Source organism: Sporisorium graminicola, chromosome SGRAM_1 (assembly GCF_005498985.1).
Source record: "Sporisorium graminicola strain CBS 10092 chromosome SGRAM_1, whole genome shotgun sequence".
Taxonomy (NCBI): Eukaryota; Fungi; Basidiomycota; class Ustilaginomycetes; order Ustilaginales; family Ustilaginaceae; genus Sporisorium; species Sporisorium graminicola.
In genome coordinates this window covers 1,877,790-1,892,529 of record NC_043719.1, presented here as the reverse complement: position 1 = coordinate 1,892,529, position 14,740 = coordinate 1,877,790, and the positions used below count along the sequence as shown (strand labels likewise).

Sequence of the window (14,740 nt, the reverse complement as noted above, 5' to 3'; positions counted from 1 at the left end):
CACTGCGCTCCCTTTGTGCATGCGAGTAAGGTCTTTTCGAGCACCGTCATAAGAACAGGAATGGCAGTTGACCGCACTCTGAGTTTTGTCAAAGGGTGAGCTTGCTGGGAAGAAGTGTTTACCGATAAAGCGAAATGAGCGCAGGCCGTGCGGATTTGTCACGAAGCGAAAAGTGGAGGAATGAAGCGCACTCCCGAGAAAAAGCCGTTGTGCTTTCAAGAAGAAAGAACAAGAACGAGCATTCAGCGTAGCTTCCTCTACAACGTCACACTTACTGCCTTCACACGAGAAATTGGCTTACCTCTAACCTCACCTTTTCCAACGGCCCTCGATCATATTCGAAGCCAACACCGGACCAGCCTCAGCTCCAAGCAGAACGCAGCAAGGTCTCCTTCTGCAGGCATGTCTTCGGCCTATGCAAAGCAGAAGCTCAAACAGTCTCGCGATGCTCTAGCCAAAAAGGATTGGTCGGCAGCTGCCGAGGCTGCAACGAGTGTGCTCGAGCAAGAAAGCGACAACTACAATGCAAACGTTTTTCTTGGGCTTGCCTTGCTCAATCAAGAAAAGTTCGACCAGTCCGAAGCAGCCTACCTCAAGGCGACGCACGATCAGCCAACACAGCTGCTAGCATGGCAAGGACTGCAAAAGTTTTACGACCAACGCAAAAACTGGGACAAGCTTCGAGATGTACTCAGAAAACTTATGGACCTGTACAATGATGCAGGCGATGCAACAAAGTGTGCGGAGAGCCTTCAGCGTCTGCTCGCACTTGAGCGAGAGGAAGGTGGACGCAAACGCGTCATCGACACGCTCTCATTACTTCTTCCGAACTCCAAATACTACGACTGTCTCTCCTCTCTCGATATCCCAGACCAGACACAGCCGGAAAGGACGACCACCTTCCAGACGCAGATGGCGATTCACGTCAAGAGCTTGGACACACTGCTCGAAATGATCGAGCTGTCCGAAAAGTGGGAGGCAGACGCAATCCAAAAGGAGGCCGACAAACGCAGAATGCGTCTCGATGGCGCTAACAAGGGCAAAGAGGCACTCATCAACGAAGTTCGCCTCGAGATCTTTTCGATTTCGCGGCTCCCGCATCTCTACGAACAGGTTCTGTCGCATCCCGCGGCGCAAGACGAGCTGCGCATTGAAGTTGAGGCGAAGTTGCTCCGTCAACGACTTGGCTTGCTCACCTCGTACCCCCCAAAGCAGCTTGCGATGGGTACTGCGCCTACAGGTACGGCGGCCGTGGACCGTCAACAGCAAGAAAAGAAGGAGCAGGCAGAGCAACAGCAAGACGAGTCCAAGCGCGGTCTGCGAGACGAAATACTCAAGCTAGCCTCTGGAATGGTCATCATCGGTTTGCCCGACGAATTGGCATGGGAAATCGATCTGGAATGGCGTCCCATCTTTTCGCTCTCAGATCTTCCTCTGGAACAGATCCGCAAATTCGTCACCCTCTTCCCACGATCCGGCCGCACCAAAGCATTCCGATCGTATCTGCTGCATATCAAAGATGAGCAGTACATTCACGAGCTCAAGGAAGAGGAGAAACGGTCGGACGTTGAAATTCAGCAGCCGAAAACACCGGACGATCTTCTCAATCTCGCCATCGACGGTCTCGAGGAATGTCCAGACTCTGTTCTTGCCCATCGCATAGCTGCCACCTTGTATCTCCTCGATCGTGATTTCCAGTCCGCTTCCGAGGTCGCCACCTCTGGCCTGCATGTCGTCAGTCGCCTCGAGTCTGACGTTGCTGCCGATCTGGAACTGTCCCGGTTTGGGATTTCCAAGATCCTTCTGACAGCCCTCACGCACCTTCATCCCCCGCAGCACCATGCTCGTGCCTCTAGGCTGGTCGAAACCGTCCTGCAAGCAGACGAGTCCGATATTGACACGCTCCTTGCAAAGGCCTACATCGAGCAGGGCTCGGGCCGATGGGAATCGGCTCGTTCCATATTTGAAAAGGTGCGCGCTATCGTCGGTGCGCAAAAGGACGGTGTATACAAGCATCGCATCGAGCGTCTGCTCTCGCTGAGCCAAGATCCAGCTCAGGATGCCTGGATCGAGATGGCGTGGTGCGATGTCAATGTTGGACATCTCGAAGAAGCAAAGCACGAGATGGAGGCTATCATCGAGCGAGTAGATCCAATCTCGTTCGTAGGTGCTACCGCCGAGCTACGCGCCAAGCTGTGGTGGCGTTTGGGTCAATGTCTCTGGCTCATGGACGGTGAATATCGCTCTGATCCCTCGCATGCTTTCACCGCTTTCATCACAGCCCTCAAGCGCAACCCGGCCTTCGCTCCCGCTTACACATCGCTCGGCTTCTATTATGAGGACGTTCTACAACCCGCCGACCTGGTTCGATCAAGCAAGTGTTTCCAGAAGGCGTTCGAGCTCGACGCGCGCGAGGACGAAGCTGCCAGACGACTCGCAGTAGGTTTCGCCGAGGAGCAAGAGTGGGATCTGGTCGAAGTGGTCGCGCGCAGAACCATTGAAGGGGAAGGTGGTGCTGATGCCATCGGCAGTGGCACATCCGCAGCTGTTCATGCCTCGCGACGACACCTGTCGCGCAATGCTTGGGCCTGGAAGGCGATCGGAAACGTCGAGATTGCCAAGAAGCGCTTCGAGGATGCTATCCTCGCGTTCCAGATCGCATTGCGTGCAGAGCCTGATGATCAGGTGTCGTGGCAGAGGCTCGGGCAGGCGTATGCACTGGCAGGACGACACATCGCTGCTCTCAAATGCTTTGCCAAGTGCCTGGAGCTTGTGCAGGCCGCAGACGATCCTGAAGACGATGGGTGGCAGGCACGCTATAGCATCGGCGACGTACATCTCGAGCTCGGCAACTTTTCGACCGCGATCGAGACCTTTTCCGGCATTCTGGCCACTCATCCAGGTGAGCTTGGCGTGAGAGTCGCGCTCAGCAATGCACTGCTGCTCGCTTCTCGACAGGAACTGGCTACGGGCTACATCGAGAGAGCTGAAATCTCCGCGAAGGGAGCGATCCGCGAAGCAGCGCACGCTCTTCTCCACCACGATCAGCATCTGAGGTCGGCCTGGAAGGTGGTCGCCGACGCTGTTTTCCACCTCAGTAGATTCGGCAGCCTTCATCAAGCTGCGTCATTGCTGACACCCGGTGGCAGCAGCGAGCTGAGTCCGGTCCTTGCACTGGCAAAAGAGCTTGATGTTGATGCCAAGCTTCCATCAATCAGTGTCGTCACTCATGACAAGCTGAGGTTGTTGGAGGACACCTCAGAGCTCTCGCCGTTCCGACTGCTGCAAATTAGCGTCTATCTTTACAAGCTGCGCGTTGTGCTTAATGCATCAGACGACAAGGTCGCGGGAAGTGCGTGGGCCGATCTCGCCACAGCACTGTACCGCGTCTCCCGGGCTCTACTCTTGCCTTCCTCGCAGACATTCCTGAAACCTCTAGCGGCGGCCTCTGTCGTTGATTTCGCCGAAGCTCAGAGCGCCCAGGCTCGACTACAAGCGATCGGATCCGTCAAGCAGGCTCTGCGACACGAGCCGGGACAAGAGGCGTACTGGCTGCTCCTTGGCAACCTCACGTTCCACTCGTCGGTCAAGTTGGCCCAGCACTGCTTTGTACGGGCGATCGAAAACGAACCCAAGAGTCCCATTGGCTGGACCAATCTCGGTCTGCTTTATCTGCATCACGGCGATGTCGAGCTTGCGAATGAGAGTCTGATCAAAGCGCAAACGGTTGATCCGGACTACGGCGCTGCTTGGGTCGGCCAGGCGTTAATTGCGCAGCGGTTCGGAGATCATCGGGCCTCGCGCGTGCTGTTGGAGCATGCGGTCTCGCTCACCGAGGGCAGCTTGCAGGAGGCCGACTACGGGCTCGGCGAAGCCGTGTTCGACACATTCCGACGCCACGCTGCGACGAATGCAGCGGAATCACGGATCACCGAAGCAACACTTTCAAGTGCATCATTTGCCCTGTCGGCCTACATATCGAACTCTCCCACCGACGTTGACGCGCTTCATCTATCAGCGCTGCTGTCCGAACGTCTCGGGCAGATGGATCTGGCTATTGACAGGATTGCGAAGGCAGCATCATTGCTCGAGGAGCGATATGAAGCGACGGAGACGATCGAGATCGCTCGTCAGTATGCTGTAGCCGAGTCGAATCTCGGTCGCATTCGGCTTGCGACGCGAGACTATGAGGGTGCGGCTACCGCATTCGAGGCGGCCATCGGACTGTTGGAGGGTGAAGAAGATGAGCAAGAGGCGGCGGATCCGGATCGTGAGAAGGCGGATGGCAGGATCGACGGGAAGTTCATTCAGGAGGGTAAGGTGCAGAGTCAGCTGGGCCTTGCGCTATCGCGACACTTTGCTGGTCAACACGATGATGCGCTCGTGACGATCCGGGAGGCGATCGAAAGTGCGAGATTGGCTGGATCGCGCACTGCTGAGCTGGCCCTAACTTTGCAACTTGCCAAGCTGCTCTGGGCGATCAACGGCAAAGCAGCCATCGAAGACGTCAAAGAGCAATTGTTTGGCAACATCGAAACCGGTGAAGGCAACGCAGTGCACGTCCCCTCCATCCTCGCGCTGGCTGTTCTCGGTCTCGCCAGCGACGACACCGATCTCCTCGACGCAGCCCAGTCGGAACTCGAAACGTACTTGCGCACCTCCAACAGCGACACTGAGAGCATTGACAACGTTGTCCGCCTCCTATGCGCGATCAAAACGCTCACCCTCGGTGAAGCGGGCGCTGTCGAAGGTCTTGCGCTCATCCACGACGCTATCCAGTCCACCATCGCGCGCAGAGACAAGGACCAACGCTTGCTGTTCGCGCTTCACCTTGTATATCTCTCCCACGCTGTGCAGCTGCTCGAGTCCGGCACAGGTGCGGAGTCGCTAGGCGAGGAGAAGACGTCTGAGGTGCTGGCATATGCATCCTTGACTCAGGATTTGTTCGATTCGTACGCTCCCGTGTATGGCGAGATCGAGAAGCAGAGGTCAAGGATGTTACTGTTAGTCGCGTGGTTGAGGGAGGTGTTGGGGGAGCAAGTCGATGGAAAGGGGGGGAAGCGGAGGAATGGGGCTTTGGTTGAGTTGGCGATTTTGGATGCGCCGTGGATCTTGGCTGCGTGAGTACGGGACACGGTCGCGGATGTGCTGTCGCTGCACGCGGATTGATGGAATTCTGAGTGGAATAACAACTGTAGCAGAAGAAGACGGCGTCTGCCACAGGATGTCCAGAACAACGCTGCTGCTGCTGCTGATGCAACCGTTCCAATTCAAAAAGCAAACACGACACTTCTCCCCGTCGACTTGACGAAATCAAACCAATCCAGCGTATGCCCCGTTGAGTCTTGCTTGGCCCAGTAATCCCTGATCACCTGGATATTATCCCTATTGCTTCGCTCCAGTCCCAAGCTCTCCAAGTGGTGAATGCAAAACTGGCGGTCCTGCCTGGTCAGGGCCACGGTGGAACACAAGAACCAGACGGTGCACATCTCCCAGCTGGCCACATCGAGCCACATCTGGAACGGCACTGGGCCCATGCCCTCGTCCTCTTCCTCGCGCTCCTCCGGTGGCGGCTCCGGTATGGGGTTCTGCAGGTCGTCCATGCCGAAGGTAGCGTTGGTGTACGGGTGTGGATGGTTGGCGTCGCGTACGTCGTCAGTGGGGTCGAGCGAGCGGAGGCCGCCGATGTAGTTGGCGGGTGCTTGGGCGCGCGTGTGCGCAGCAACCGGTGCACAAGGCGAAAAGCTCTGGATCTTGATCATCTTCGCAAGGCGGATGATCTCGTGCAGGATGTTCTGCAGTTCCGGGTACAGCGGTCCGCGCCGATGCACTGCTTGCAGCAGATACAGCCGCGCGGTCTGTCTCCAGATCTCTTGCAATGCGAAGGCGCGCACGCGGAGAGAGGAGGAGGTGTTCGGATCGGACCACGAAGGCAGAGACATGACTTTGCGTTCGATCTCGCGCGACCGATTGGCGACTTCTTCTTCCGATGGCCGCGTGGGATGCGACACCGCGCTGCTAATGGGCCCCCACACGTCAGCAGAGAGGTCCGAGATCAGCTTGAAGCACGTCAGTAGCTCGAGAGAGACGAGCGAGATGCGTCCAAAGAACGGTTCGTCCACACTAGGCGATCCATTCTTCTCCATGCTGCTGGTACGTCGGAGCTTGGACAGCTGCGCAGGCTTGCGTGTACCATCCCGCAGCGCCACATACGTCCGTTTCCCCCGATCCGAGACAGTGTCCAACACATCCGTGTAGACAGCTGTGAGCAGCATGACCGACACAAATGTCCCCTTCTTCTCCTCTTCCGCCGCATGGTCCATATCGATCCCCTCCCGCTGCATCACTTTGCCCAACTCCTCCGTCAGCTGTCTCGCCCTCTCCGCACCTGCAAAGCAGAGACATGCCCAACGCAGATTGATAATGGCGCACAACTCCTGGTCGAAGCTCAGCTCGTCTCGGCTGCGTTGCAGTTCGGCTTGCGCGATATCGAACCACAACTCGACCGTGTGCTCTTCCACAATTTGGCCCTTGAATCTGTCCTGTGCAGGATCGTCCATTGCATGGATGTTGTTTTCCACCGAGGACAGCTTGCCCGTAAGACTGCGGGCGGCGGGGAGTGGAGAATGACCATTTTTGTCACTACTTCGACGAGAGAAGCTGGTGGATCCGTACCGCTCGGAAGTAGCTCTGGCCGGGGTTGGAGCAAGATGCCCGTCGCCACCGCTGCGGCGTCGTTCGATGGTGCTTATTTCTTCTTCCGACTCTTCGTCTTCGTCTTCACCCTCGTCGTCGTCAATATGCGATCGACGCACCTCGTTGCCGCTTGATTCATGTACTGTGCCTGAACGGCTCGATGCATGCTCTTCGCTTTCTGGGAACATGCTCAGTATCGTATGCGACATACCATCTTCCGGCGTCTTTGCAGGTTTGCTGTTGTTGTTTACTGCGTCCGTGGCAACCGATGTCCAGTTAGGCGGAGCACATGGACTGCGTTGACTCGATTGCTTAGCATCGGCCTCGCGAGTGCCTTTGCGCACGCGCTGAACAAGCTCGTGGTAGGCAAGACAGACCACAACCACGGAGGCTCGACATGCCTTGTTGGATCGAATGACACGCATGAGATAGTCGACGGCGGCCTGACGTTTCTTGTTGGAGAGAAGCATCAGGGTCGCATGCCAGAACCGCTCGTAAATGGGACTGTACTTGCTCAACAACGACTCGATCGCGTCTGAATCAAGCAGCTTGCGGTATCGATTGGAAGCTCGACCTGAAGTGGCTGCAGCTTTGCCGACGCCAGCATTGGGCTGCGCTGAAGCAGGTGGCACGCTGTCGCTTGAACTGGAATGCCTCGGCTGCGGAACGGCGCCCGAAGAGGTGGTCGTGTTGACCTCGAATGGATGTGCACTGTTTGCTACCGAAGAGGTAGTTGAAGCCTTTGGAATGGATCGCGATGCTGGCTGTGTTTCGAAGGGCGATGATGGGTGCGGGCCTGCTACAGACGGCGTATTGCCCGGAGTCGGAAGAGATGCCGAAGAAGTGCCCTCACTTCCCGCTAGAGGACCAGTAAGACTCATGAGCTCGTTGACAAAGTCGTCGAGCATGATATTGTCCATACTGTTGGGGTAGCCCTGTGTCCACTGGGTTGTATTTGACGCTGCAGGCGCTGCAGCAGGATTGCTGTTGAAGAGGGTGTAGAGCGCATTCATGTCGACAGCGTTGGATTGGGTCGAAAGATTGCCAGCTGCGGGTTGTGTAGCAGCAGCGCTGGCTGGATCGGCAGTGCCGCTGGGAGGTCCCATGGGCCAGATGTTGGGGCGATTGTAACGAATCGCTGATCTGTTGAGCATGGCAGCACTCGGATTCATCCACGCCAGCTGGTTCTGCAGTCCCGGGACGGTGGTAGCATTCTGAAGCTGTGGTTGTGCGAACGACTGCACAGGAAAGTGTGCCGAGGCATTCCAGGACTGCGTCGGATCCAGTGAAGCTGTAAAGGTGTTCGATGGTGTCGCGCCTAGCATGCCGCTGTTACTCGGAGCAGCCGAGCCTGCGGCCACAGAAGGCAATTCAGCCTGTTGAACAATAGGCGTAGCACTAGGACCACGAACTGCGCGAGAAGGAATCTTGCTTGAGCCCGACGGAGTAGCGCTTGAAGTTGGGTAAGGAGATGGTCGTTGCTGCTGCTGCTGATGCGCAGGTCGTTGAGGCGTGACGTGCGAGCTGAACTCGCAGTGAAGGCCACGATCGGCACATCGATTACACGAGGTGGCTCCGTTTTGACGGATGCGAAAGTCCTCATCGCACTTTTTGCGACGTTGTTTGCAGGTAATGCATCCGCTTCGCGAGCGAACCTCGCCGGGTTTTCGAGTACGTTGAGGAGGAGGCGAGCTAGGCCCCGCTGCATCGATCTTGGTCGTCATGGTGTGGGACAACGATGCAACTTAATGTGAAAGAGGATGAAGTAATGACTTTGGAGGACGTTGTGAGAAGCTGAGTGCTGAAAAGGACTCTGTTCGGCTCGACTCAATCTTCTCCCCACCATGCATCCAACCGAAGAGTTGAATTTAGGTTTCCAGAGATGTAGGGGAAGTAATCGGATCGAGAAAAGCTGAGCGGATCGGTGTTCCGATAAGGGTCTAGGATCGGGCAAAAGCCGTTTGCTTCCTCGCGTGTCTTGATGCTTCAGTCGACGCAGAGAGAGCGCAATTTCAAATGTTTCGTCCGACCTGTGGCTCGTGCGGCCTCCGAGCCTCCGGCACCATGTAAGTCAACGTCATTTCGGCCAAAAAAAACAAGAATTTCGCTTTCACTCAGCTGTCATGACTGGGCCCAATGATCCGATGAACCCTGGCTCGCAAGCAAGCAACGGCTCATATGCTGTCATACAAACACTGAAATCAAAGTGATGATGACCAGTAGACGCAAGCGGTCTTGTTGTCTATCTAGCATTTTCGAATCTTGTCGACCTCGCCTCGCCCTGGCGTTTTTGTCTGACCTCGCCTGTCGGATGCTGATCCCGAAGGAAATTCGCTTTCCTCTTGTCCGCGGCTGCGATGGCGCAACGAGGCAGGATAAGCAATGAGACGTGACGCTCCTCCACTGTTCGGGCTGTAAACGGTCATTGCTTCGTGTGGCCCGTGTGGCTTTGTTTGGCCTTATCCGGACTTCGCTTCTCGCTGACATTGGACGCTTGCTCATATATTTAGCAGCTGGACACCTTCGTTCTTCTTCCCTCTTCATCAAAAGCTTCATCCCTTGCTCACGATACCGGCTCTCGGCTTGACCTTCCAACCATAGGCGGCTCCCTTGCCCCCACTTCTCTGCTCGCGCATCCCACATCGCCAGCGAGTGACTCCACCCGACTTGCCCTACCCTCCCCTTGCTCCTCCTCCTGTCACAGCAACCGCCGATAGAAAAAAATGGCAACCACCACTACGGCCGGGTCGCGTGACTCGCCACTGCCTCCCATCTCCAAAGATGAAGCGTTGAGTCGCCTCGGGCTCAAGGGCGAGAAGCCTGCTGCTCCCGCTGGATACAAGATGGCACCAGGTGCATTGACGTCTGCCTACAGTCTCGGTGACTACGCACGATTCTTCGCTTCGGGTGCCCTTTGCGCGACGCTCACGCACGGAGCCATGACGCCCATTGATGTCGTCAAGACGAGGATCCAGCTCGAACCCAAGGGCTCCAAAGAAAGCATGCTCTCCATGGGCCGCAAGATCATCTCGTCCGAGGGCCCCGCTGGTCTGCTCACCGGTTTTGGTCCCACTGCCGTCGGTTACCTTATTCAGGGTGGTGCCAAGTTCGCTGGGTACGAGTTCTTCAAGAAGAAGGGTGTCGACTGGGCGGGCAGCCACGAAGCCGCTCAACAGTATCGCCAGGTAATCTACCTCGGCGGTGCCTCTGCTGCCGAAGTCATCGCTACCACACTCCTCACCCCCCTCGAAGCCGCACGAATCCGCCTCGTCTCGGAACGAGGCTATGCAAAAGGTCTCGTCTCTGCCATCACTCGCATGGGCGCCGAAGAGGGTTTCGCCGGATTCTACGCCGGCTACGCCCCCATTCTCTGCAAGCAGGTCCCCTACGCCATTGGTCAGTTCGTCACCAACGAGTGGGCGCACACCACTGTCGACGCGGCCATCTCCAAGGAGGAACAGGCCAAGTACGGCAAGGCCGGCGAGGTCGGTATCCAGCTCGGATGCGGTATGGTTGCCGGTGTGGCTGCTGCCGTTCTCTCGCACCCTGCAGACACTCTGCTCAGCAAGATCAACAAGGGCGGAGGAGGAAAGGGCAGCGCCATGACCAAGCTCTTCCGCCTTGCCCGCGAGACTGGTCCCGTCGGTATCTGGGCCGGTCTCGGCACCAGGATAGTGATGACAGCGTTCCTCGTGTCTGGCCAGTTCCTCCTCTACGCACAGATTGGGCAGCTGATTGGCAAACCACCCGGCATCGAAATCCGTTCCGACAGCGAGAAGCAGTCGTAGCGTCCGCGCGTCTGTTCCGAACGAACCGTTGCTTTCCTTTGTACACTAGATCATCGCGCTTTGTTCTGCTCGCAAAGTCACGAGCTGCCAGCTCATATTCCTTTGAAAACAGCTCGAGCTGTGTACGAGTAATGCCAGATAGTCAGGTATTAAGAGTGCTCGGGAATGGTCAAGGTTAGGCCGCCTGAGTGAGTACCGCGTCGGTCGGCGAATTTGGTGAGTTTCAGGGTCCATGGCAGCTTTCTCTTTCGGCAAGCTGAATTCCACAAAACGTGTTCCTGTCAGTTTTTTTTGCACGGTCCAAGCAACCAAATCACAGCCTTGGACCTAACGACCATCAAGACCAGGCTTTCGAACGGAAACGGAAACGAATCCGACGGGACGAAACAGCTCCGATCCAGCTTTTGAGAAGTCGCGCTTCCGGTCATGAGCGAGACAGTGTTCGCCAAGGCACGCGCATCTTCGACCTCAGATCGCTCATCTGGTTCCAATGACAAAGTCGCTGCAGCCGGCTCCACCAAGGTCAAGAAGCTCGTCAAGGTCTCTTCGGTCCGCTTCTTGCTGCTCAATCTACTCTTTCATGTCATCTACATCTCGTCCATATTTGATATCTACTTCACTTCCCCCGTCGTTCATCCCGAGCCACGCTTCAGTGCGAGGGGAACCCTCGGATCAAAAGGCAGCACTCATCAACTCGAAGCGCCAGCCAAGCGTCTCGTACTCATCGTCGGTGATGGTTTACGCGCCGACACACTCTTCAAGAAACATCCTGCTGATCTTCTGCCACCATGGTCAATAACGCGAGATAATAGCTATGCTAAAGATGGAGAGATGGGCTCATGGGCCTCGTTCGACAAGCACGCTCTCAGCCAACCGCACCCGTACCCACTCGCACTCGAGTCGACCAAGTCGCCTGACGCCTTTCAAAGAGTGACTGGAATCATCCCTGATACTGCATTTGCGGCACCCTTCTTACGTAGCGTCGCAAGACATCGCGGTGCCTGGGGGCTCAGCCACACGCGCGTGCCTACCGAGAGCAGGCCCGGCCATGTCGCTATGATCGCGGGCATGTACGAAGACGTCAGTGCGGTGACCAAGGGATGGAAGCTCAATCCAATCGCATTTGACTCGCTTCTGAACCAATCCAGCCACTCATTCGCCTTCGGTTCTCCGGACATCGTTCCCATGTTTGCGGTCGGAGCAGCGGCTGACCGGGTCGACATGTGGACGTATGACGAGGAGGACGAAGACTTCACCAAGGATGCCACACACTTGGATCTCTGGGTGCTCGACCGCCTCAAAGGACTTCTCAGTCGCGCGAAGGGGGACAAACTACTCGACGCCAAGATGCGAAAGTCTGGCACCGTCTTCTTTCTCCACTTGCTTGGCCTCGACACCACCGGCCACACCTACCGCCCCTTCTCTTCCGAGTATGTCGGTAACACCATTGTCGTCGATGCCATCGCACGCGAGGTCGAAAGACTGATGGACGACTTTTACGAAGATGATGGGCGGACTGCCTACGTCTTTACAGCGGACCACGGCATGAGCGTCAAGGGCAATCACGGCGATGGCGATCCGGATAACACGCGGACGCCCCTTGTAGCGTGGGGAGCTGGAGTGCGCGGACCTCGACCAGCTACCCCGCAGCAAAAGAAGCTGTCGGTTACTGAGAGCAAGGACGACGCTTACTTTGCTGACTGGCATCTGGACGACGTCGCACGCACGGACGTTAACCAAGCAGACATCACGCCACTCATGTCCACCCTATTAGGCGTGCCGATTCCTGCTAACTCGGAAGGTCGTTTGCGCCTCGATCTCGTTGACCTACCCGAAGAGCACAAAGCACGGGCGCTTGTTGCTAATGCTCAGCAAGTTCTCGAGACGTATCGAGTCAAGCACAAGTCTCGGGTCAGGAGGATGGTCCGATACACACCGTTCGGACCTCTCTCGCAAGCAGCGGGCGAGAACCGCGCCGGGGAGACGAGGCTAGCTCAAATCATGCTAGACATCGAACAAGGTCACTTGGAACAAGCTGTCGCCAAGAGCGATGCGCTCATTGACGACGCCATTCAAGGTGCACACTATTTGCAGACGTACGACTGGCTGCTGTTGTGTTCCATCGTCGCGATTGGCTATCTCGGATCGATGGTTCACACCTTTTCTTTCCTCCTCCGAAGCTATATGCTGCCAGACGAGGTCATCGATCAATTGACAGCCTCCACATCTCCCGCTGCAAAGAAGCCGCCCGGCTTGCTCAAGATAGCTGTTGCGCCACTTTCGGGAGCGGTGTTTGCATTGTTTGCCGCGCAAGAGATGCCCATCTCGTACTATATGTATGCAGCTCTAGCGTTCCTGTTCTGGGGACGCATCGTGGACGAGCTTCCTCTCTTCCGCGCCGCTTACCACTACGTGGCACGGTCCAAGGGAAGCATTTCAATCATCAAGACCGCACTCATAGTGCTGTCGAGCATCGCGATGCTCGAGCTCATGGCAATCGGCTACTTGTATCGTGTAGCATGGTTCATCGGGTTTGTCCTTCTCGGCTTTGCTTGGCCGGCTTTTGCGCTGAATGCCGACTTTAAGGCGGACAACGAAGGCCTCATTCTCGTCTGGGGTCTCTGTTGCCTCATTACCGGTCTTTTTACCATTGGCGATGTCAACAAGGAGGAAAGCATTCCGTTGCTCATGTCGAGTGCCTTGGCTTTCCTTGGCGTTGGCTTCCTCATTTCTTCGTGCGGGAATCTCTTCTTTCCCGCTACAACTATTCAGGACCCAAAGAGTAACTCTCCTGCTCAAGATACGCATAGCAAAGCGGTCGAAGATGCGCAATTGCTCCACCTTAATCACACCTTGCAGACAATTCGTGTGCAGATTGGGGTGCTAGTAGTCACTGCCATCACCACTGCCATCTCGGCCACGTCGCTGACCCGCAAACAAGGACTCCCTTGGGCAACCCAAGTGCTCGGCTGGCTCTGTCTTGTGACATGTCTAGTCTTTCCGTTCGCGTACGGATTTCGTCGTGCCATTTCGTTCGAGCTGAACGACGATGCAGCAACGAGGATCACGGTCAAACAACCCAGCAGTCAACGCGTGGCGATTGTGGTGTTCGCCTTTGCTCCTGTGTTCGTGTTGCTCTCCTTGCGGGACGAACTTCTGTTCTTCGGATGCTACACAGTGACGTTGCTAGTATGGGCAAAGATGGAAGGGTCGCTGCATGAGTTGCAGAGTGAAGGAGGCGACCAGCAGCCCAGCAAAGCGAGGCGGTTGCTTAGACTGCCGGAGCTCAGAGTCAGTCTGTTTTACCTCTTCTTTCTGCACGTCGGCTTCTTTGGAACGGGCAATGTGGCATCCATTTCGTCATTCTACCTCTCTCCCGTCTACCGCCTCGTGCCCATCTTCAACCCGTTCCTCATGGCCACGCTGTTACTCCTCAAAATCTTGGTTCCCTTTCTCATCCTCAACGCCGTATTCTCGCTGCTGGCAAGGAGTCCTCGACTGCCATCTACGGCAACAGCATCCAAGACGATCGATCGGGGGTTCAAGCTGCTGGGAGAGACAGCACCAGGTGGGCTAGGTCTAGATTCGGCGCTGAGCCTCGTCTTTGGGGCTGGCATTGCAGCAGATGTGCTTGCGCTCAACTTCCTCTTTGCTGTGAAGAGCGAAGGAAGCTGGCTGGAGATCGGACAGACGATCACGCATTTTGTGATGGCCAATCTGCTGCAGATCTTTATGCTTGCCTTGGCCGCCGCGAGCTCTGTTCTTCTCGGGCGAGCGTAAAGTGTCGCGAAGGCTTTGCTATGCCGTACTGTGCACGTAGCTCAAGCGCATTTCGATGTAGACAACCCACATGCACTGGAATACACATAACTTCATAACAATCGTTGCACCGTAGTCCAAAGGTTGTCTGCTCTCCTTTCCTTATTGCATCGATGAAAATCCACTGTCACTAGAGGCGTGTAAGAAAGCTCATCGATTCAGCTCGTGTGTCAATTAGCTAGTCAGCGTCTGGTGTGGGCGAAAGTTCTTGGAAGTGTTCACGTTATGCTGTCGCGTCGGTTGCTGAAGCTGTCGCTCTCGCCCGGCCGCCTGCGCATGGACCCGCAACAACCAAGTAATTTTTATTGACAAAATAATGTGGTTGCCGGAACGCGGCTCTTCAAATGACCAGACCCTGATCTTCCTGCGCTTCGTCTAATCAAGCCGTCGACCGCCATCACCATCGGCATCACCATTACCAAACAAACTTCGCCTCT

The 14,740-nt window shown here is 56.1% G+C and overlaps 4 protein-coding genes across 4 annotated transcripts; 3 read left to right on the top strand and 1 right to left on the bottom strand.

Annotated features, from left to right (window-relative positions):
- Positions 1 to 402: 402 nt before the first annotated feature.
- EX895_000686 (uncharacterized protein) lies at positions 403 to 5,124 on the top strand (the record flags this gene model as incomplete). The annotated part of the gene is made up of 1 exon (XM_029881287.1): positions 403 to 5,124. One exon carries the CDS (start codon positions 403 to 405, stop codon positions 5,122 to 5,124), a length of 4,722 nt encoding a protein of 1,573 aa, XP_029742673.1.
- A 146-nt stretch (positions 5,125 to 5,270) lies between these two features.
- EX895_000685 (uncharacterized protein) lies at positions 5,271 to 8,420 on the bottom strand (the record flags this gene model as incomplete). The annotated part of the gene is made up of 1 exon (XM_029881286.1): positions 5,271 to 8,420. The coding sequence occupies one exon, from the start codon at positions 8,418 to 8,420 to the stop codon at positions 5,271 to 5,273; it is 3,150 nt and encodes a 1,049-aa protein (XP_029742672.1).
- A 999-nt stretch (positions 8,421 to 9,419) lies between these two features.
- EX895_000684 (uncharacterized protein) lies at positions 9,420 to 10,484 on the top strand (the record flags this gene model as incomplete). Its single annotated transcript, XM_029881285.1, has 1 exon — positions 9,420 to 10,484. One exon carries the CDS (start codon positions 9,420 to 9,422, stop codon positions 10,482 to 10,484), a length of 1,065 nt encoding a protein of 354 aa, XP_029742671.1.
- A 426-nt stretch (positions 10,485 to 10,910) lies between these two features.
- On the top strand, positions 10,911 to 14,264 carry EX895_000683 (uncharacterized protein; the record flags this gene model as incomplete). Its single annotated transcript, XM_029881284.1, has 1 exon — positions 10,911 to 14,264. The coding sequence occupies one exon, from the start codon at positions 10,911 to 10,913 to the stop codon at positions 14,262 to 14,264; it is 3,354 nt and encodes a 1,117-aa protein (XP_029742670.1).
- Between the last annotated feature and the right edge of the window lie 476 nt (positions 14,265 to 14,740).